At 47.4% G+C, this 23,360-nt stretch overlaps 1 protein-coding gene across 1 annotated transcript; it reads left to right on the forward strand.

The window, feature by feature from the left end:
- Nucleotides 1-6,920: 6,920 nt before the first annotated feature.
- Nucleotides 6,921-22,796, forward strand: IRF4 (interferon regulatory factor 4). Its single transcript, XM_042049160.1, has 9 exons — nt 6,921-7,355; nt 8,933-9,227; nt 9,699-9,885; nt 10,646-10,734; nt 11,289-11,430; nt 13,184-13,291; nt 14,601-14,954; nt 18,890-19,002; nt 20,939-22,796. The coding sequence occupies exons 2-9, from the start codon at nt 9,024-9,026 to the stop codon at nt 21,080-21,082; spliced, it is 1,341 nt and encodes a 446-aa protein (XP_041905094.1). The 5' UTR covers nt 6,921-7,355; nt 8,933-9,023; the 3' UTR covers nt 21,083-22,796.
- The last annotated feature ends 564 nt before the right edge of the window (nt 22,797-23,360 follow it).

Raw genomic sequence — 23,360 nt, forward strand, 5'->3', positions numbered from 1 at the left:
TCTACCTTTGCAAATCCGCCCTTGGTGATCCCAAATGCTGTTCTGATGAGACAGTTGTGGATGCAGAACTAAAGTTGCCATGGCCCTTCGTTTTACACTGATACCAAAAACTGCTGTGATCTGGGGTGGAGAAAGGTGGGAGGAGATGTAATAGTGTATTGTTACTCTAATTTCACATAGTCATTGTTCTGGGAGACATTTCCAAAAGCAGCCAAGTTTCTTTTTCTGAAGTGGCTACAATGTCACAGTGTTGTGAAGTTTCCTCCTGTCTTCTGACAACACTTCAGCTCTTGTGTATTTCACCTCACATTTAGTGAGTTTATCCTCCATCACCCAGGATGAAAAAATGCCAAAGCTGCTTTAGGCTGAAAGATGCTGACATCCCAGGAGAGAGAGGTTTCTTCAAGCTTGTCAAGTACTCTCCATGCTCTCATTCCCTCTCATTTATAAAGGTACCCGACAAGGAGGACTGTAACACAAATGTCCCAGTTGTCAGAGGACTGCAGAAGGATAAATTTCCCCCTGCAGGATATTGCACCAAAGCCCCTGCCCAGGACAGCTGGCCAGTGGAGTGCTTTGTGGGGCCTCCTGATCCAAAGGCTGGAGCTGAAACCACTGGGCATCCAGTGGTTCATCTGGTACTGTGCTGTAAAGTGATTTTTGGTTGGATTTGCTGTAACATGTCTTTGAAAACTTTTAGAAAGCCTTCACCAGTTTATGTATGTGGTAGACTGATCACTGATAGCAGGAGAAATTCTGACTTGCTACCCTCCGTTCTTGCCCTCCACTGAAATCCTTGTTTACAGAGACTTGTTTCCTTTTAAATCATTCTCCTGCATATCTAATGCGGCTGACCTGCTTCTTTTCAGAGTGAAATACCACTGTACATTCATTTAGGGCTTGCTTGCTCACTCCCTGTAGATCACAGCCAAACTCACATTGTGCCCCTGTGAATGACGAGCCAGGTCTCTCCTCAACAGAAAAGTGTAGGCAGGTTTTTTTTTGTTGCTGCCTAAAGAAGAGCAATAGATAACTGGATTTTTCTTTTTCTTTAAATACTTTAGATTATAGCCCCCCTTGATCACTAAATATTTTTCCTTTGGGGCTCTGGGTTCCTCTTTTGTCTATCAGAAAGAAGAATGTAACAAACTGCTAGACCATCACCACCTCCTTCTCACAACAATCTGCATGTCATCACCATCTGCTCAGCAAGTCTGGGTTGAGGATTTACCCCTCGCTAATCAAGACAGGATGAAACTGAATCATGTTTGAAATTGTGAAGTTCCTTCCACAGTGTTGTATGTGCCACAAGTGTGCCTCTGGGGATCCTCCCTGTTTCTTTAAAGCAGGGAAATCCTAGTGGAAGCCACATCTATGACTTCTGTGGAACTTCCCAAAGCTCCCTTCCATCTGAGTTCCTTTCTCTATCGTTTAAATTCCTGCTTTGCACTGCTTTTCAGAAAGATGCTCCAGTTCAAAAGGACGGAAACCCCAGACAGTTTTATATTTAATGGACAATTGTAGTAGGTAGTAGGAGCAGGATGGATGCAGTATATATCTTCTGGGTTTTTTTTAATATTCGCTGCTTAGTTTTTAGTGAGTTTTCTTGTTGTGCCACCCTAATCCCTCCCCTCTCCAAGTAATTTTCTTTTTTAACTGGGCTCCTTGCAGCTCACTTTCTTTGAAGTGGAACCTCAACCCCAAAATATACAAAACCATGTTGATCTTTTGAACCCAGGAAATTATGTGGGTTTGAACTTACATACCAAGGAACCCAAGCACATTGCTTACATATCCTGGTGTGAAAGCTGGCAACAATTGGTTAAAGCAAAAAGGACTTGAAGTGGTCGTATATGCAGCCTCCCTTCCCCTGGGCATGGGGCTCTCACAACGTCCCAGGGTGTCCAACACTTGGAGTGTCATCCAGCCACAGACTCTTGACAAGCTCAAAATGTGCCAGGAATCAAACAATGTGTCAGTCACACAGCGCTCAGTGCTCCCCAATTCCCTGGAAAGTCACTTCTTCCTTGCTGGAGGAATGGACTTAAGACAGTGATGCCGTGGGGCGTCCCAGCCCAGGCACACAAGTGACAACACCCCTGTCACCAGTTCTGTACTTGTCCCACTTCCACAACCGTCAGCCTGGCCCTCTCCTTGTGTGTCCCACAGTTTGGAAACGGGCTCCAACCATGGAATGTGTCCAAGGCAGGAATTCAGTCTTTACTTTGTTCTTTGCTGTAATAAATCTTGTTTAGATCAGGTACCACCTCTGGAGCAGTCCCACTTCTCCACTATGGTCAGAGTCCATCCCTAGCCTGGCCTAACCTCTGTGATCAAATTGCAGTAAGTGCTTTTTTGTCAGTGCTCATCATATTTGGGATGTCTTTGAGTGCAGTTTGTAAACTGCATTTATGGGAAATACTCTGAGGACACGACATGGCTGAAGAAGTTTGGTCAGGTGGGCTGATGGTCTGAAATCCTACCTGTCACCCCATCTTTTTACTGCAAATAAAGGAGGTTGGATATGAAAAAAAATTCCTATAATTAGGATTTGACTCTTCCACTGGATGAAGGGTAACGGAGGTTCCCAGGTGACAGTGAGCTGGGCCTGTTACTCCAGGGAATAGGGGACACATGGCCACGCTGTGCCTCACATCACTGGCAGAGGACCATGATTCCCTTGCCTCCATATGAGCAGTCCTGGGCAGTCCTTGGTAGCTGCCCCGCAGAGGTGGAAGTCTCAGATTATTTGAGTTAAGGAAGAGGTTGTTCTCAACAGCTCCTGGCCAGCATCAGGTGCTTTCCTTACTTTTTTTATTTGAAAACTACTTAAAATTGTTTCTTTTCCTATAGTTTTATTTATTTCTTTTTCTCTTTAGATTAATGACTGCTGCTTGCTGATGAAAGTAGCTGGAATAGCATAGTTTGAAATGCTTTGGGGAGACAGGTAGGCTGTTCAACTAGGAGGCAAGGAGCCTTCTTCCTTGAGGAGATGGAAGTCCATAAAAATTTTGCTGTTGGTTTTCAGAGGTGAAGGTGTCAACCCAGGGTTTCAAGCTCCTGGCCTGACAACTGGGCACTGGGGAAGGTCACCATGCTGCTTGTGTGCCACACTGGTTGGATGTGCTGGCCAACTTTTTCTCTTCAAAGAAAAGCCACAGAATAGCATTTTTGGTTTATGTGATGTTAATTTTCAGATTTTTCAAAAAAATAGATTTTGCGGTTAATGTATTGTCTTATATTGCGGTGGACTTGGCCAGTGCTAGGTTAACAAGGTTGCACTTGCTGATTTTAAAGGGCTTTTCCAACCTGAGCTCGTGATTCTATAATATCTCAGGAGTGAGGACATGTGGAGAGGAGCTCTTTCAGTCCTGTGCACAGGCTGATGTACAGAGGCATGTAGACAGCTTAATGAGAGTTAGTTTGAAATATTCTTAGCTATGAAGCAGAGGGGACGTACAAGAAAAGAAAACAAAACATCCACCAAATCCACCTAAAATAATGTCAACTGGGCTGTGAGACTCTTCTGCTTAAAAGACATAGCTATGCTCACTGGTTTGCTTTATTTCTAGTATTTAAAATGTCTCTGCAATTAGTATTATGGAAATATATGACTGGCTAATACTGTTTTAGGAGTCACTATTTTAAATGGAGGAACTGCAAATACCCTTCCAAAATGAGAAGGCAGTTCTTATGACATCAGAAGTTGAAGTCGCTACGATAGAAGATGCTTAAAATTGTTTCTTGTGAATCATGTCAGGCTGCTTATAGAGCAAGTGCTTTGCTGAAATAAATCAATGTAGTCAGAAATCTGCCCCAAATTTCCACAGTGTCTCTGAATTCAGTCAATTACATCTGCACAGGTCTTTCTGATGTATAAATGACTTTCGAATTCAACCCCATGCCTCAGAGCTGTTGACTGAAGTGTGGTGTTGGGAGGCTTTAATAGTGCCCCTGTTTGGGGTCTGAGTTGTGCTGCTGCTTTGGGTAGCGGGGGACATCCTTCCACAGGGACTTGCAACTGTGGATTTGCAAGGACTTCTAAGGGAAGAAGACCCTGTGGTAGAAACCTGTGCCAGCAACCTCCATCTCAGGAAAGGGGTTTTGGGACAGCTAAAGGTGTAGACAGGTAGCTGCGGGCTTTTCAAAACTATTTTTAGGGGTTTAATGCACTTCTGAAAATGTATTTACCAGTGTCATTTGCCAAGGGCTTCAGCACCAAGCTTTGCTGGGTTCCTGAAGAGCCCTGGTCAGGGTCTTCACTCGAGAGGAGAGCTGGGGAAGGAGCTCACTTGCTGCCACGCTCCTGCTCACCTGGGTCTGCTCTGGGCTGCAGCCAGAGTGCAGAGGGCCAGACCTTTACGGAGCACCGGGACCTGCCCCCACGAGCAAACTCCCAGCAGAGCCACAGGCAGATGTGATGCCATGGCAGCCAGGGCAGTCCTCCCACCCCGGGGCGGAGCAGTGCCAGGGAGTGGGTGCCCCTCACTCCCCTCTGTAGGTTCCTCTTCTGCACCGCGGAACTCCCCCTGTGCTGATGCCTGAGGGGATTTCATGGTCTCCAGTGCAGAGAGGGCCCCTGAACAAGCCACAGTCCTCAAAAGGTCTCTGCTGCCAGACATACTGCCTCTGGCATATCTCTAACAGGTCCCCCTGGCTTAGGGACTGAGTTCACTCAGTGGTATTTTAGGGAGACAGGAGACCCTTTGTACCCAGAGAGGAAGGAAAAACGTTTCTGAAGAAAAGGAGGAGTGAACTCCTGGGTGCAAGAGCATTTAATATGTGTGCCCTGTGGCTCAGCACTGCCCCTTTCTGTAGGGACGCACTTCAGAGAGCCCTTGGCAGCTGTTTTGAGGTGACATCTGTCTCTCTTTGCCTTTGTACCTTGTGTGCAATTCCCAGGTGAGTCAGCTGGGACTTCAGAGGGGTTTGGTGAAAGCAGAAGCCATCTCTCTGTGCGTTGAGGGCTTGTGAGCGACTGTTGAGAAGAAACAGTCACTTTTCCTGGCATGCCTTTAGTCAGTGTGACCTTAAGAGTGTGAAAAGCAGGGGGCCCGGCGGTGACTGCCGTGGTTAAACAGCAGCAAGAGCATTTTCACAAGAGGACTTCAGTCATTAACTCAGAAAACTTCCATGAAGGCAGCAGGGCTTTTGGGTGAGGTTTGAAGAGTCAGGCACTTGCAGTGGTGTGGAAAATGCCAGAAATGGATGAACAGGCTGTGAGCTGCTGGAGTGTTTGTATCACTAGCAAGGCTGGCTGGGGAGGAGTTGTGTCTTAGGATATGCAAAAAGCACCCAGCGATGCAGCATTTAATGGGGACACCACAGCCGTGTTCTTGATCAGAGCTTTCTACTTTGCAGACCAAAATGGTGGTCCTACATATTTTTGCCATCTTAAATGGAAATGGTTGATGTCCAGAAACCCTGAGTAACTAAGTCAGCAAAGCTAATGAGATTAGAATGTTTTACTCATGAGAAGACTGATTTGCAAAGGCCGAGTGTGCATGTAGGGGTCTGGCTTTAATCATCTCCTCTAACATTTAGGCAACTGGAGATAGTTTTGTAATAGAGTTCTTGCTGCACAAAGCAACCAACCACTCAGCCAGGTAATTTCCTACATATGTACTCTCTGGGGATTTCATGATTGACTTTATCTTCTCTTAATATGCAACTTATCTACCTCTCCATCTATACATGGATTTCTTTGGGCAAGAGCAACTTTTTTAAAAAAAATATTCTCCAGCATTTGAGAAAGAAGGTTTTTATTTTTCTCCTGAAGGGTTTGACCTAGTATGGATCCAATCTGCATGTTTCACCCTGGCCCAGAATTTGCTGGTTTAAGAACCACAAAGGAGAAGACACGAGAAGTGTTCCTTTTACAGTGATATATTTCAAGATGGTTTTATACTTAGTCAAATTACAGCTGGCACCCTGAATACCACACAGTCTTAATCCTGCAAATTGAAATTGGATTTTTAGAAAGTCTTTCAGATGCCTTTTGGTAAAGCTGTGGTTACTTGTCTTGATTTATGGTAGCAGTCACCTCCCATCTCAAAGATATATTCCAGTGTTTCAAAGGTACCTTGGCTCATGACTGAAAGGATTTTGTACTGGCCCTGCCAATGCTTTTTTTAGAGGATGGATGGTGTTTTGCAAACCCAGTACCTGAAGACGCCTGCACTTCTCACTTCTTCCTCCAAACGTGGTGATAATTACATTTAAATTTCAGAAGATGGCGTTGAAGATTTGCAATTAATATCCTACACCGTGCGTGTGCCCGGCTTGCCGGCGGCCTGCCGGCGCAGCGCGGTGACAGATTCTGCGACCTGAGACGTTGCAGCGGAGAGGATGTGGATGGAGGTGCGCTGGGGACGTTAGAACAGAACAACACCACCAGTGCCGCGGCACGAAACACGTGCTTGAAACCCGAAAAGCGGCAAGAGAGACTTTCATGCAAGCCGGGAGCTTGCTCATTCATCCACCAGCTCCCACCACGCTAGGGCAGGAGGCTCTGAAGGCAGGCGAGAGAGTGGGTTCCAGCCTGGTGCTTCACGATGGGCTTTGCGGAGGCAGCATCCCCTGGGCTCAGCGGGGCGGGAGTCGCTCCCGGCCGGAGCTGGCGGCTGGCCCTGATCCCGCTGCTGCCGCCCCGTCGGGGCTCGCTGCCTGCGGGACCGGCGCCGCTGCTGCCCCCCTACCTTGTCTCCCACTTCACACCTTTCGGGCTGCAAAACACGGTGTGGGCTGGACGGGTAGAGCCCGAGCCCAGGGGGGAAAGGAGGCGGGTGTCTGTCTCATGCCACTCCGCGATCCCGGCTGTGCCCCGGGCAAAGTGGGGTTGGGTCGCAGAGGGTGCCGGCAGGGGGTACCGACCCCGGGCAAGGCGTGGGTGGGTGGGCGGATGCCCCCGCGTCTCCCCGAGCATCTCGGGGGCCCGGCCGGCGCCGTCTAGGACGTTTCTGGTGGGTGTAGCGAGCTGGGTCTTTACAGTAAAAGCCGCCCGGCTCTCACTGGTAGGAGTTTCCCCGGGCTATTTATGTATGTCCGTCTGTCTGTAGAGATTAAAAAAAACCCTACCCAGCGGGGACGCGGAGAGGGCGCCGATCTGCACGCCCTCCCGCCCGCACCGTGTTTACCAGCAGCGGTATGTGTCACTGCCTCAGATGTTTTCCAACTCGCCAAGTCCCCGCTCCCCTCCACCGGCTCCACCTCCGGGCCCGCCTTCCCCCGCCCGGCACGACGCCCTCCATCATATAAAGAAACTTCCCGGTGCCACCGGCCCAGTCGCCCTGCGCCCGGTCTCAGCAGCCGCCCGGCACCGGCGGCCCCTGCCCGCTCCCAGCGCTGTGACAGAGGTAAGCGGGGGGCGGCCGAGCCGCCCGGGACCCCCAGCCCGGGCACAGCGCTCCCGCCGCAGCACCCGCGGGCCGGGCAGGGAGGCGGGGTGGGCGGTGCGGGCGTCTCGGCTTCCCCCAGTCGGGGCTTCTCCTGTGGCTGTCGGCACCTGAGCGAGAGCTTTGCCTTTTGGTTTTCTTCTTTTTTTTTTTTTTTTTATTTCCCCCCCTTATTCTATTTTTTCCTTAATTTAAAGCAAAAAAATAATACCCGCCCGTTACCTGCTCCTGAGGTGACGGCGTGCACCGGCCCCCAGCCCGGCCGGTTCCCGCGACCCTCGGGAGGGTCGCAGGAATGTGTGGAAGGGATCCGCTTCATGCACAGTGAAAGGGGGGAAAGTGACTTTTTTGGGGTCTTCGCAGAGACTCCTGCGGGCTCCGTGCTGGGTAGCCGTGGTCTCGAACCCTTCTCCCCGCAGACGCGCCCATGTGCAAGGGAGATGCTGGAGGACCGGGTTTGGTGTCCGGGGCAATGCTGCCCCTGCGGAGGGGTGTAAGAGGTGCGGAGCGGTGCTGCCCATCTGCCCACAGTAGTGTGCACCTGTCTGGCAAGGGGCTTGGGAAGACTCCTCGTGGGTAGGGGCAAAGATTCCCGGGTGAGGAATCACTTTATTTTGCTAGATGTAATAGGGGGAGGGAGTGAAGTGGGAACCCACGAAACTAAGATTTCGGGCATTCAAGCATTTTTCAGATTGGTGAGACAAACCTGAGGCCACGTCCCCATCACTGGTGCCGGTGTCCTGGCGTTTGCACCTTCCCAGTGGGCGCCCATCCCTGCAGAGCCACGCCGCTCTCTGTGAACGCCTGCACCTCTGCGTGCAGCTATAGGGCTCTGCGTGGTGGGCTGCAAGCTCCCACGTCCCTGGGGACATAAGTGCCCTTATGCCAGGCTCTGTGGGTTGCTGTCTTTCCACTTTTAGGTATATGCAACATATAGATTTGAGCGTTGCTATGTGTGTGTGCTGGGAGCAGTTGGAGGGGTAGATATGTATAGGACATCATGTGTTCAAGTGTGCCTTGCTGAAGTGAGCTTGTGGAAACTAGTGTGATGTTACAGATAGATGCCATATAAGTCATAACTGCATGTGAAGCCCTCGGAATCGTGTGCGTGTGTCTGATATCACATATGTGCACGATCATATGCAAATACATTTTAATGCAACTTTCCTCTTTTGGTTGAAAAGTAAACCCCCAGTTGAACTCTCAGCAGGACAAGGGAGTTGTGCCTTAAGTTACTTGCAATAAAAATTTTAACGACTGATGTATGTTCATGCAAAAGAGTGTCGGGACAGGGGGAAGTCTGTCAAAGTCTGCAGCACAGGCAGTGCCTGGGGAGGGCTGTGGGGGGCTGTGCCCAGTTTCCTGAGGCTCTGTACCGTGTTTCCCGGGGCCCCCAGGGCCCCCTACATGCCGTGGCTGCTGTTTGGTGTGGTGTGTGTGGCATCAGGGACCGGGCACCACTGGTGTGTACTTTGCCCAGCGCTTGACCTGCGGGTTTTCCTCTCCCCACATCCTGCCCATTTCCCCCTCCCCCACAGCCTCCCAGAGAGCCGGTGCTTGGACGTGTGCAGAGAGGTCAGCTTGGTGGGGCACCCCAAAACTCCCTGCCCAACCTCTGACACAAGTGGCATGAACTTGGAGCCGGGCGAGTGCGGGATGAACTCGGTGAGCTGTGGCAATGGGAAACTCCGCCAGTGGCTGATTGACCAGATAGACAGCGGCAAGTACCCTGGGCTGGTGTGGGAGAATGACGAGAAGAGCATCTTCCGCATCCCCTGGAAGCATGCTGGCAAGCAGGACTACAACCGGGAGGAGGATGCTGCCCTCTTCAAGGTAAGGCTCAGCCTGGGCTTGGGATTGCGGAACACTGGCAGGGCAGGAGGGATGCCCCTCACCATCCCATCCTTGCCACCTGCCTCTGCAGGCTGGTTCTGCTGGTTGGCTGCTGCTGGACGCTGCCTGGCTGGTAGCGCTGGCTGTGGCCTGGTGTCCCTGTGTTTGAGGGACAGCCCACCCTTCCACGCTTCTCTGCGTGGACTGAAATGCTTTTGGGACTGCAGCACATCTGTTTCCACACTCATTCCCCTTTCTTATGCCCTCTAAACTGTTTTTGATACCTTACCATGCTGCTTTTTTTTAGCCTAAACCTGTAGGGAGTAAATTCATGCACAGTTCATGCACATGTAAGCACACACACATATGCTGTTTCAAGCATTGTGCCTTGTAGTTGATTCTTTTTTTTTTTCTTTCTTTTTTTTTTTCCCCCCATTTTCCTGCTCTTTTGATTATCTGAAATGTTTCCAGGCTTGGGCTCTTTTTAAAGGAAAGTTCAGAGAGGGCATTGATAAACCAGATCCCCCTACCTGGAAGACAAGATTAAGGTGTGCTTTGAACAAGAGCAATGACTTTGAAGAACTGGTGGAGAGAAGCCAGCTGGACATCTCAGATCCCTATAAAGTGTACAGAATAGTGCCAGAAGGAGCCAAAAAAGGTAAAGCATCTTAAATTCCCTGTGTAACAGAATGTGAATATGGCTCATTGCAAGCATATGAGGACTGAAGTGTGCTTTTCTGGAATGGCCCTGCAGGCTTTTTAAGTCTTTTAAGGGACAAAAATGAGGGCTCAAGTGCAGCTTGTTCTGATGGCTAGAGAGGCTGTGTCTGTGGGAGGACCGCTGGCGTTTGAGTCGGAGCATTGAAAGGGAGCACTTGCAGGAAGATGCAGACAGGCGCCTGCACATCACTGGAGGAATTGCTCTTTTAGCTGGAGCCTCTCTGCCAGTTCTGTGTAGTGAGAGCCAAGCAGGCGGCTCAAGGGACAGGCAAAAAAAAAAAAAAAAAAAAAATTACATGCTGGATCTAGGTTGGGAATACAGGGAAGAGCAATTTTGAGGCAGACAGTAGGTAACTGCCTTGAGGGGGAGGAGCTGGGAGTGAGGGATGCCCAGCCTGCAGCCTCCAGGGCAGGGGCAGGGCAGTGCCTGTTCTCCAAGGAGTCCCTGGTGCCAGGCAGGGCCTGTGGGAGGCAAAGGCTTGGCATCACTGTGCACTAGGCTGGGCACTGCGGGACAGACTGCTTCCCGGAGCTGACTGCGAGGGGGGCCAGGGAATCCAGTCCCAACTGGGCTCTGGAAGGCATTTTGGTCTTCTCTCTGTTCAACAGCAGGTTGTATGGATTTATCTTTAATGTGCCGATTGCAGATTTCCTTAAGATGTGGTTGACATTTATTTTCATCCCTCTGGTGAACACAGGTGCAAAACAGATCAACATGGAGGAGCAACCATTAATGATGAACCATCCCTTTCCAATAACATCTCCTTACACTGCACTACCATCCCAGGTATGGCATTAGTTGAGTGTTTCTCTTGGTGCCTCTACACTGAGCAGGACAATTTCTGCGCTCTGTGCTGTCTGTCCTTGCTGGTGGGGCTCTCAGGTTCTCTCTGTGAAGAAACTTCATTATGAAAAGTGAGAAATTGAGAAGCAACTTTTCTAATGTCAGATGAGGCCACAGGGCAGTTGATTTCCCTTGGTGTTGTTTATCCCAGGGTAATAGCTCTTTTCTGTTGGACGACAGTTCCTAGTGCACTGCCATTCTGTTGATGCCAGAATGCAAGCATCCAATGAAGCCTTGCTCTTTCAAGCAGACATTTAGCAGCAGTGCTTTGACTGCCTTTTGTTATTCCACTCCACTTATTGTTTACACCAGTGGTGAGAAACTCATTTGAAAGCCTCATTGGTGGTGGTGGCGGAGTGCCATCCGTGTAGCCTGGGCTCAGACCTCCATGGGCTTTGGCAGGGAGAATCAAGGAGCTGAGATGAGAAAGCTGATGCAATGCACAGCATTAGTTTTGACAGCTGCCTACTAAAAGAATACCTCGTTAAATTGAATAGGTACCGAACTACATGGTGCCCCATGAACGGAACTGGAGGGAGTTTGCCCCGGAGCAGCCGCATCCTGACATTCCCTACCAGTGCGCCAGCGTCCCCTTCGCCGCTCGCGGTCATCACTGGCAAGGGCCCGGCTGTGAAAACGGTAAGATGCCCCTGTCTAGGGCTGCTTGCTGAGGCTGGCCACCTGGAGGATCCTCAGGTTCCAGGTTTATTATTTGTGGCTTTGACTGGAATTAACAGATGTGGATGGAGAGGAGTGCTGGGTTCCCTTCAAAGACAGCCACCTTTGTCCTGGCTTTTGCATTCACTGCCACTGAATGTGTGGTGTGTGGGCTGTACAGTCCTCTGAATTGATAGAAATTAGCCCCCAAAAGTCCTCAGCTGTCTCAAAAGCCCTGAGCAATAAAGAAGGCAACCAACCCTCACAAAAACCCCAAATGGGAACTTTAGCTTTTCTCTCTGATTTTGGACTTTTTGAGGTACACACCAGTGAGGTTTTCCCTCCAGCCTTGTGGGTTAGACTGGCATTATTCTCCCTAGAAGAAAGCTGGAATTACTACTTTATTTTAGTGCTGTGGAAGTGGGACAGCTTGTCATGGATTGAGACTCTCTTGGGGCTGGTACAGCAGAAACAGAATAAAGGGATGTTTCCTTCCCCAAAGATCTCACAGTACCAGAGCCTAACATAATCATGGCTTTCCAATATCTGCATCCATAAGAAAAAGCCCAAATTGTGAAAATCAGCAGTGCTGAAGCCTTCAGGGAATAAAACATAAGAGAAAGGGAACTGTGTCCTGTCGACCCTTGCAGGATAGCTCACCTGGGGATGCAGGCATTTGCTTTGTGAGGAGAAGCAGCTGGTTCAGTAGGGCAGGAAAGGATGGGAAGTGAGAAAGGACTCCAAAGAAGAGATGCTGTATTTTCAGAGGACAGCTCTCTACTGGTTTTGATGCAGAGAAATCTTTGGATCTGCTAAAAAGTAAATGCTCATTGCACTGCAACTTTTGCTGGCAGTATTTTGGAATTATTAGGCAGAATGCTTTGCTTTTAGTTGAGTTATTTGCTAATAAAAAAATCAAGGTTGCAAGCAGAATGAGCTCTGCCCTGAAGTACATCCTCTGCAGCAGTTAAACACATTTGGATACTTGGCTGAATTTGTAGGCAGTTGTTAGTGGTTGATACTGGGTTTCTCACTGGGCTCTAAAATGTGTCAAGAGATTGAGGGTGTTTTTTATCCGCATTGCTCCAGCTCCTGATTGTGGTGAGTTCTGCCACTGGGAAAGGTAACGCGTGCTTGTCTGCAAGTCACTTGCATCATCCTCCAAAGGCTTTTATTGGCATTAAGAAACAGAGGAAAACATCAATTGCCCGTGGTATAATCCACTTACTGAAAGGCATCTGTTGGAACAGTTTAATAGTAGTTCTGCTAATAAAACCCTAATAATCTCCTGCCACGAATTTTTATTTACCTACATTTAAACAGTGTTAGGCCCAGCTTTATTGTTACACCCGTCATTAGTAAAATTTCTTGTAAAAACAAATTGTTTTATGCTGGTGACTTTTAAGAGCACTGTAGTCTAGTTAAAAATGTGAATTATTTCTCTAATGGAATAACATGTTAGGTAAGGAAAAGGACTAGGGGGAATATTGAAGTGCAAAGGGACTATTTCATGCAGACCCAAAGAAAAATACAGTCCAGGTAACATCTGGAGTGACTGGTAGAGTTGGCCTGCCTGGAGGAATTTGGAAATAAGACCTTTTTAAGAAGAGGGGGAAAGAGAGAGAGAGTTCCTGTTGGGGCCCAGGAAAACTCGCTTTTTCATTGCTGTGATCTCTGCCCTAGCTTTTCTCTTAGGATTTAGGCTGCTGTCACTGACTTTTGTTTGTGAAAACAGGTTGTCAGGTGACAGGAACCTTTTATGCTTGTGCTCCTCCTGAGTCCCAGACTCCTGGCATCCCGATTGAGCCAAGCATAAGGTCTGGTGAAGCCCTCGCTCTGTCAGGTAAGGTCCGTAACCCCCCAGGCTTCCTGGGGAGCTTGAAAAGAGACTCCCACTTCTGACTTGCCCAGGCACCATCCCTCCTTTCAAATGAAAGGAAAAAAAGAAGCAAAAAAATAAAAGTAACCTCTTTAATGAATGAATTTGGTGTATGGTTTTAAGTCTCTGTTTTCCAGGATACTTAAGCACTTCCAGCCCCAGCTCCAAGGGATGGAGGTGGTTAAAGTTAATGGAAGTGCTTCACTGGCGCATGGTATTAGTGCTGAAGTGCTCTGGTGAGACACCAAATCAGGCCTTCCCAAGGCAAATTAGGAGTATCTGTGACTTAAGGCTTAGGTTTTCATTTAGGAGGAGCCTAAATGGGTACCTTGTAGTGCTCCTGCTGGTGCCATCTGGCTTTGCTCTGCTTTGTTATTCCTGGTGGAAAAAAAAAAAAACATTCAGGAAAGGAAAGGGAAGTTATTTCAGCCAGGTTTGCAGATGTCTGGATGCTGGGGAACTTTCTAAGTAACTCTGGGAAAAGGTGTGGGAATGTGCTTTTCACAAAAATAATGGATAGACCTGTAATGTGATACTTGGTGGGTTTCTTAAGTGGGATTGCTCTCCTGAATCAGGGTCAGTGTGTGTGTAGATGTGTGTGCCTTTGTGTATATGTGAACATATATTGTACACACATGTATATATTTTATATATATATATATATATATATATATTCAGTGCTGTGTGAATTCGTAGGAGTCAGCCAAGTTGACCAAATGGCCATTTGAAAGCAAGGCAGGGGATTTTGGGTACAGCCCTGTTGGAGCTGGAGCCAGCAGTCACTTCTCTCCAGGCAGCTGAGTGCAAGTTTGCAGGTCCCCTGTGCAGAAGCCTTTTCTATGCAAAGTCTGGGGGGAAACACAGCTACTTCCTTATTAAATCTGAGGAAGTGCACTGAGCCGGTGGGTTTAATTGTGACGTGAACTTGGAAAATGTGACCAATATCAACTTCTTGTGTGCAGATTTTTCCTTTTAAATGGAAATGTGAAGTTTGTGGGATTCTAGTTCCTACCAAATTCCCATGCATCAGTAGCCCTTTCAATAAGATAAGAGAGCATTAATGGTACTGTGCCCCAAAAATTTTAGTATTTATATTGTTTTATATGTTTTTATATTTTTTACTAATATGAGCTTCTGGGTGGTGCTGACCATTGGGATCAGAAATCTCATGCAAACTTGTCTCTTGGCCTTAGCACAGATCTGAAACATAAAACATCCATGCTAGTGCATCACAGTGATTGTTTTTTGTTTGTTTGTTTGTTTCTCCTTGTAGACTGTCGACTCCACATCTGCTTATATTACCGTGAAATACTGGTGAAGGAGGTGACAACTTCCAGTCCTGAAGGCTGTAGGATATCCCATGGCCAAAGCTACGAAGTCAGCAGCCTGGACCAAGTTATCTTCCCTTATCCAGAGGATAATGGCCAGAGGAAGAACATAGAAAAACTGCTGAACCACCTGGAACGAGGAGTAATTCTATGGATGGCACCCGATGGCCTCTATGCTAAGAGACTTTGCCAAAGCAGGATCTACTGGGACGGGCCTCTGGCACTCTGCAGTGACCGGCCCAACAAGCTGGAGCGGGACCAAACATGCAAGCTCTTCGATACTCAGCAGTTTTTAGCAGGTAATTCCCACCATGGCTTTGATACTGTTTTGGAAATGTCACCCTGTGGTCACTGTCCACATCAGCTCTATGGGAGTGCTCTTTTCATGCTACTTTATGAATTACAGTGAGAATTGCCCTTCGATATTTCTGGGCAAATGCAGCCAAGGAGTACTTGAATCCTGAGTAATCCTATAAATTTCTGTACTCTCTGCACATTCAGTGCCCCTGCACAGACCAGCAGGAGTGAACTGAGGCTCAGCTGGTGACACCCAACCCCCCACATTTCTATACGAAGCATAAAGAGGAACCTAGCAAAATAATTTCTCCATAAATTGACATAGAAAAGTGGATGCTGATCTTGGATTTGCTAGTCTTAAGTCCTGGATAGGTCTGTGGTCTGCACTCGTGCTCCTCTCAGCTTGACCCAAAAAAAGCCTGAGGTCTTGCCCAGAGTATAAAAATTTCAGTAGCAAGCCTTCTTTTCAGACTGTGCCAGTGTCTAAAAGATATCTGGGAATTGAAAAGGATTTCACAAGCTCTGGAATTTCAAGAGTGCCTAATATTCTGAGCAAGGAGGTGCGTACCTCACCAGAGCTCTCTGGGAAGGTCTCATTTTGCACAAGGCAGTGCAGAAGGAGCAGGGGAGTGCTTTAGGACAGTGCCTTCCCCTTCTAGCCCATGAAGGGAAGGGACAAAGCCTCAACCCCACTTCCCAGCACACCTGAACAGTTAGAGAGAGGAGAGCTGTCCACCCAGAGGAACTGGTGGGAGATAGTCATTGTTCCAGAGGACAGCTTGGGCAGCAGGAATAGACATTGGCTCTTCTTTGATATTTCTGGCATCGCTTAGAGGTGAACTAAGTGGCTATGATTTGGTGTGTTTTCTTACTAGAACTGGGCATCAACACTGGCATGACACTCTCAGGGGAATAATGCCTTGCAAAATTTAAAAAAAACCCATCAAACTAAATCCAAATCAGCAGCTTTAGCATACTTTATATTCCAAGGTTGATGTACTCTCCTAGAGAAACAGTCAAGAAAAAATGTATTTAAAGAGAGAAATCTTATATAGATGTGAGAATTGACAGTTAGAAAGGGGAATTTGAGGTCAGGGTGTTGGCTTGTGCTTCAATCACATGCTAATTTAAAGATGTATAATTCTGCGCCCAGTGATGGTTTTGGAAATCCCTTTCCCTTTTCTTGGGTGGTTTTTTAGGTGTGCTCTGGGTTCTTCCAAATGGTTGACAGGACATCTCTTTTTAGACACCTAACCCCAAAGATAAGCTCAAGCAATAGTTATTTTTCACCCCTCCTAAATTACTTATGCACCAGTGCCTGTGCAAACCCGTGTGTGGTTGCAGTCACAGTCTGTGGCGTGTGCAAAGTGAGTTTTTGCATGTGATGATGCTCAGTGAAGTTTGTAAGTGACTTGCCGTGGGCCTGTCACCTCTGCACATTAATTGAATGTGCTGAGGTCCCAGCCTGCAAGCAAGCTCAGGGATTCCCCTACACTGGGAAACTGGGGCTCCTCTGGGTAGAGAGGCAGGAGATCTCTGCCAGGAGAGGGAATCTTGAACAGCAGAGAAAGGGACAGATGCAGAACTGCTATGGACCAGCCACAACTCTTGGGAAACCACTGAGGAGCTGAACCCTGCAATGAAAACTGCACTGGAGCATCGGGGCCTGTGCTGAGAAGCCTCTGCTGCTGAGAAAGCTAAAATGGGGCAATAAATCAGAAATCAGGGGAATGGTCTCTGTGGAGAGAGATAAATGCATTGTAAATGTTGTAAATTGGGCTGGCTGGAGAGTAGGAGGACAGAGACTTGAAGTTTGAGGGTGGCAGCCAGAGAATGGTTGGTGGGACAGAAGGAGTGGCAGCTGGAGCCAGAGTATCAGGAGATGGGAAAGGTTTGGGGAGGCACATGGGGAGCCCTTTGGTGTTGGAGGATGCACTTGGGCCTGGAAAGGAAGACAGAGCAAGTGGAAGGTTTTGGAGAAGCGCTGGGCTGACCTCAAGCCATGATTACCCTGGTGGTGGGAAAGAAAGGGCTTTCTTCTCCAGGTCTGTGCTATGGGCACTCCCACAGGTATTCAGGACTTGGAGAATTGCTGAGGCGAAGTAAAACAAGGGAAAGAGGAAGTTGAAAGAAGTTGCACATTATCAGTGTGGTTGGATTGGGCTTGGGTGGATCATCCTTCCCTGTCCTGTACCAGCACAGAGGGAAGCAGGGTCCCATGGAAAACATCTCTTCTTTCTTGCCTTATTCCCAGAGAGCTCATGGCACTCTTCAAGGGTTTTTAGGGAGACTTTGGGGAAAGCTATGCTTTACTCCATGTTTTAAGTGAGATGCCCATTGTTCTACTTGTGTAACTGACCCTCTCAGTAAAACTGGTAGTCCAAGCAAGCGTTGGGATGCTGTTGTGGTAGCCACTGAATCCACCTTGGTCTGAACAGCTTGCAGTTAGAGTAGGAATGGCAGGGGTGTATTTTGGGAAAACATGCATTTGTCATGTCAAGTTCAAAGGCTCTCCTTTCCCTCTCTAGCAGGGAGGGTGCTCCATTATAACACATTGGCTTTAATATTAATTTCAGCTTTTTTCAGAAAGCATGAACAGGGTTATAAATGAAAATGATATCTTTATCAATCAGCTGTGTAAAAATACGGCACTTAACACAGACTTTAGCAAGGATATGTTAGATGGAATGTTCTCTTTTCAGGATGGAAATGCAGTGTCTAAACCACAACATTTGGTCCACAGCACTGGAGATTTTGGTTTGAGTGGAAGTACCTTATAAATGCCTGCCCTGCTACCTTTCACAGGGGACACTGACTATTAGAATAATAATATAATTTGACCATTTCACTTTGCACAAGGCTGTGGGTTAGTGAAGAGGGTGCAGGAGCACAGAAGACACAAAAGGCTCTTTTGCTGGCTCAGTACATGGCTGAAGTGCAGCCCTTCCCCTTTCCTTACCTCAGTGTCCTGCACCAGGCACAGTGATGACAATGGCTGGTGGCTAAACTTTGTGCCTGTCAGTGCTTTGTGTCTCTGGCCGCTACCAAGCCATTGGTTTCAGTGCTGCTCTTCTGTGTCTGCTTGGATGGTTCCCAGTTACCACTAGTGTCTGCTCCAGGGGCTCTGCTGGCGGGGTCCCACAGTAGTACTGAGAGACATGTTGGTTTGTGCATATGAAATTAATTGTGAGACAAAGCAAACAGAAAAATTGCAGTGTTGTAACTAGTTCCCCCTGACCCGAGGGAAAGTCTCCGAACTCAGTGTCTTGTGCTTACCTCTTGTCTTTTTCCTGACCTCACTCATCATCCCCTGGAGTTACTTTGTCTTCTCTCACTGTGCTCCAGGGTCGTCCACAAAGTCTATCTTACTGGCCTATACTGGTTTTGACTGGGGCAGGGTTAATTTTCTTCATAGTGGTCCATGTGGTGCTATGGTTTGGATCTGTGACCTAAACAGTGCTGATAACACAGGGACAATTTAGCTGATGTTGAACAGTGCAAGCACAATGCCAAGGCTTTCTCCGTGTCTCACTCTGCCCTCACAGGCCACAGTCTGGGGTGACCAAGAGTCTGGGAAGGAGCACAGCCAGGGCAGCCAACCCCAGCTGAGGGATATTCCATTCCATATGACCTTGTGTTCTGCAGTAAAAGAGGGCTTGGGGGAATTTGCCAGAGGTTGCTGTTGCTTGGGCACTGGCTGTGTGTAGGTCAGCTGGTCATGAGTGATTGCTTTTTCCAGTACTTGTTTTTCTTTGTTTTGTCTTCTTTGTTTTTTTCTTTTTACCATTAAACTGTCTTTATCTCAGCCCATAATTTCTTGTCCTTTTGCCATTCTGTTTTTCTCTCCCATGCTGGAGCTGGGAGGAAGTGAGTAGCTGTGTGGTGCTTGCCTGTCGTCCATGATTATTCCACAGCACGGTACTTTCTCTCTTCCCAGAGCTGCAAGCCTTTGCTCATCATGGACGTCCACTGCCAAGATACCAGGTCGCCCTGTGCTTTGGGGAGGAATTTCCAGATCCACAGAGGCAGAGGAAACTAATTACAGCCCATGTAAGTAGGATTTCTGCCTTACCTAAAACAAGCACACTCTTTGGCAGATATGAATCTGCCAGTCAGGCTTTTGTACCTCATGTGTATTATGAGGGAGGTAACAAACTGTTGAAAGTGCAGCACTTTCCAGAACAGGGTTTAATCCCCAGATCTGCCAAGGACTGGTAGCCCTCAGTAGGGCAGAGCACCTGATTTTCCCTCTCTACAGAGTGTGTCATTTGTGATCTGTTGCAAATCCCATCAAACCCTAAAGCTGAAATGTGCCGGGAACTGCAGGGCCGTGTTGTTATCACCAGCCCAGATGTGCAGCTCCTTGGACTGCCTGGCTGGTGCAGGATGCGGTGCTTTTACACCCACTGCACCTGCAGGGGCTCCAGAATCCCAGCCTGCATTTCCAGGACCTCAGCCCTTAACGGGACACAGGGGCTGCCTGTGCAGCTTCAGGGCTCAGTAGCTGTCAGGCTCACGGGCTGACTGACCACAGTTCACACACACTCAAAGCTGCTGTTTCGGGATGCTCTCTGAGAGAGGGTGATGACAGAGACTGAGACCAGGTACTTTCTGAATTGGCTCTATTGGTCCATAAAACCACAAGACAGGTGGTAATTCACACATTAGTGGCAGGGCTTAGCTCACTGCATCCTTGATAAGAAAACTGGTGTCTCTTTAAAATTTTTTGAAAGCCCCTTCAGTAGCAGCACAGGTCCCAAGTCAGACTTTTGCCCTAAGCTGTGGCCTCTCCTCAGCTGTGTAGCTTTCATGCTGCCACACTGCTGCCTAGCAGGTCTCTGGGGTGGAAGTTGAGAAGCTCACAAATCCATCCTGAGCTGTGTAATGACTAGTTAGAGATAGCTGCCCCTTCCTGACTCTCCTTCAACTCTTTTCCATTCCTGTTTTGGCTTTGCAGCTTTCCGTCCCTCCTTCCTAGCATCCTCTCTTCAGTACCCTATCCATCTCCTGTCCTGGTATCTTCTCTGTGAGCCTGTACCTCCTGGTCTTTCCAGAGCTTTGCTTCCCCTTTACCAACTGCTCAATCTCCTCATCTTCTTGATCTGTCCTGACTTGTGGGCTGGTGGGACTCTACCATCCCACCAAAGAGTTATGCACTGGAAGCTGCCTGGCTCAGCTGTCCCACTGCCTTCCCATCTCCACCATCTCCTCCAAAACAGTGCCTGTGTCTTTTAATATGGAGGGATTGGCTGACCAGCAGGAGAGGATTGTGGACAAGTGTCATCCAGCCTGTCCTCCACTGAGAGTAAGGAGAGCTTCAGGTGTTTGTTCTCAGTGTACAGCTCAAATATTTACAGTCAGAGCCCAAAGCCCTGAGAGGGAGTGGTGGTTTCTGAAGAGACAGAAGTGAAGGCATTGTTAACTCATACAAATCCCACTTGGTGGTTGATCAAATTCCTCATCAGAGCTTGAATGAACAGAAACAAGAGTAACCTTGATGTTAGGTTGAAATCTAACTTCAGACACAGTCATTTGGCAACGTATCTCAGCTTACCCAAGGGCTCCAACATTTCAAGTTAAGTCCTCAATGTGCTTTGCAATGCAGACAAGACTCTTGGTGTGTTCAGTATGTGTTTAAACACCTCGAGTGGCTGTGGACATCTGTGTCCTGTGGGCATTGCTCACATCCTGGGGCTGGCTAAGGGACTGCAATTTTTGATACATCATTTGTGTCACTACTACAGTCCCTTTTAAATGAAGGCAGTGAAGGTAAGGAGTGGGAGGCACTTGGCAGGAGAGCTATGCTAGGCTAGGCAAGACCTAGCTTAAAACAGAGATTAGTGAGACTGCTGAAATTGTGTTCCCATTCTGGTAAGCAGAACTGTTTTGTCCTGTCTTGGTCTTAACTTAGAACCACCGTAAATAACTAAGATAAGGAGTGTGAAGTTTTGTCACATGTCTGATTAACATTTTGTCTGTTCTTAAGGTTGAACCCATGTTTGCCAGGCAGCTGTATTACTTTGCTCAACAAAACAGTGGACATCTGCTGAGAGGCTATGATTTACCAGAACTTGTGCCTAGTCCAGAGGATTATCACAGATCTATTCGCCATTCCTCTATTCAAGAGTAAGACCCTCAGAAAGAGTGGTTTTAAAGGCACTGTAAAGATTGTGGAGAGTGGAAGAGCAGATCTGGGTCACGATTTGGAGATCCACAGTCCCAGCTGGATGTGTTCAGGGTTTCAATGATAGGAAAGTGAACAACTAGAACAACTGTATTGTACAATAAAAGTGACGGGTCTTCAACATTTGGATGCTACGTCTCACATAGGGTTCCACTGTTGCTGAGAATAACTCAAAACTGACAAAATGATTGCTGTGTTTACGTTTGCTTTATGTTCTCCTCGGCTTTTGAGGACTGATCCTTACCGAAGACTTAAATCCAGAGTTTACACTGTTACCTTTGCAGGGCTATTTATTTTGGATTACTGATCTCAGGGAAAGTACATAAATTTGTGGTGTTCCCAATTTGAAACTGTAGCTACTGTAGGTGGGTAGCAAATGTAGATGGTTTATTGAGAATAGCTAATACATGTAAGTGGTTATAAATTTAGATTCGTAAGTGTGATGCCTATATTCTTGTATAGAATATTTCAGTGTATTTTTTGAAAACAATGCAATTCTTCAGAGACATATTTTTTTAATGCCTGACTGACATTTGTCTTGACAATTAATTCTTTTGCTGCCGTTGTTGTTATTGGATTAGCCTCCATGATAGCAGTTTTAAAGTGATGCATTTATGGTACTGTGTTAAGAAAAGTGACCGTTCAACTCATATTACCTGTGAATTTAGTGGATTAACCACTAAAATTCTAGAGTCCCAAAGAACAGGTTTATAAATAAATTGCATTTTTCTTGTAATTGTAAGCTACTATGTATGCATTATACATACATATATATGTATGTGTGTGTGTATGTATGTATGCATTAGAATGAAGTTGGCAGACCTTGCAAATAGCACAGGAATGGTCCCACTGCCCCTTTTTTTGATGCCACATGCATGAGCCAGCTTAAAATAACCACCACCTCTGACTTATACAGAGCCAACTCTGCTGTTTGTGTGCACTCACAGCTTTGTTCCAGTGGTACTGAAATGAATGTGAAGGGAGAGCTCAAGGAGAGCAGCATTTGGCCTCCTGTACTAAGACAGTCAAGGAAATAGTTGTTTGAATGTTTGTAGAATTTGATGCAGTTTGTAGCTTTCAGTGATAGGGTGCTGTTAAAAAGACCAAGAGGAGAGGTCTGGTGGGTGTGTGTGTCAATGAAATTTCCTTGCTGGCAGGCAGACCATGTGATCTTAGCAGCTTTCACTCTAGAACGTGATCCCCCTGTACTTAGCAGACATACTTCACTTGACTTCCTAAATGAGGAAGAGAAAACGGTACTTGGTCTGGCAGCAGACTTGTGTTCTAGGGACTTTGAATTTATACATCTTAAAGATGCATCCTCTTTTGGGATATATTATCCCCCTCCTTCTCCACAGTGCCAAGCAGAATGAACAGATCAGTTCTACTTTGTTACTTGAAAGATTTTTTTTCCTGGCTTAAAGATTTTTGTAGGGGAGACCTCTTTCTTAGACATTAAAAGCAATGCTCTAGGTGACCTTCTGAGCTTTGCCTGTGCTTTTGTCCTGCACATACATTTTACTGAAAGGGACTTCTGTGTTCAGACTTAACTGGTACAATACAAATATTTGATGTGTTTTTCACTTTTTTTCTAGTGGTTGTTGCTTCATATGCTCATTGCTTCAGCTCACGTCTTGGAATAAAGTTCTATTTCCCTACCAACTTGGTGCGTATGTGTTGCTTTCAGTAGTGGGACAAATCTAATGTGTGTGGTTCTGCACTGTGAGCCTGGGCAGTGCTGCTGGCTGTCTATGGGGAACTCTGTTCTAAGCCAAAAGTGCAGAGAAAGGTCAAAAGGTAAGGATTTTTGTTTACGGAAATGTCTGCAATATAAGCCACAGGTAGCAGAAAAAGGGAAAATAGGGAGGTTCCCCTTTGGCTGTTGGTTTCCAGGTCCATGGACATGGCAGCAGAGCCCTGAAGCTGGGGATCTGGTGCTGCCATGCTGTGCTCCTGCCCCTCCAGGGCCTCTGGGGCTGGGGACCTGGCTGGTACCCTCCTGCCCAGCCCAGCATGTGGGGATCCTCTGACTGCCACTTAGTTCCTGGTTTGTTATAGTTTCCAGTGCACTTTCAAGTGAGTAAAGCTAGGAAAGGGTGAGAAGGAGGATGGTGAAGTGAACTAAAGTAGTGAAGTTGCAAATAGGAGCGAATTTACCAGGTAGCCCCTCTTTGTTGGAAACCAGGGTCCTGAGAGGGGTTTTCGGGTACAGATTACAGAGCAA

The sequence above is a fragment of the Corvus kubaryi genome, unplaced genomic scaffold (assembly GCF_017639235.1).
Source record: "Corvus kubaryi isolate FWS band 111438036 unplaced genomic scaffold, C.kubaryi_AGA036_p1.0 69, whole genome shotgun sequence".
Taxonomy (NCBI): Eukaryota; Metazoa; Chordata; class Aves; order Passeriformes; family Corvidae; genus Corvus; species Corvus kubaryi.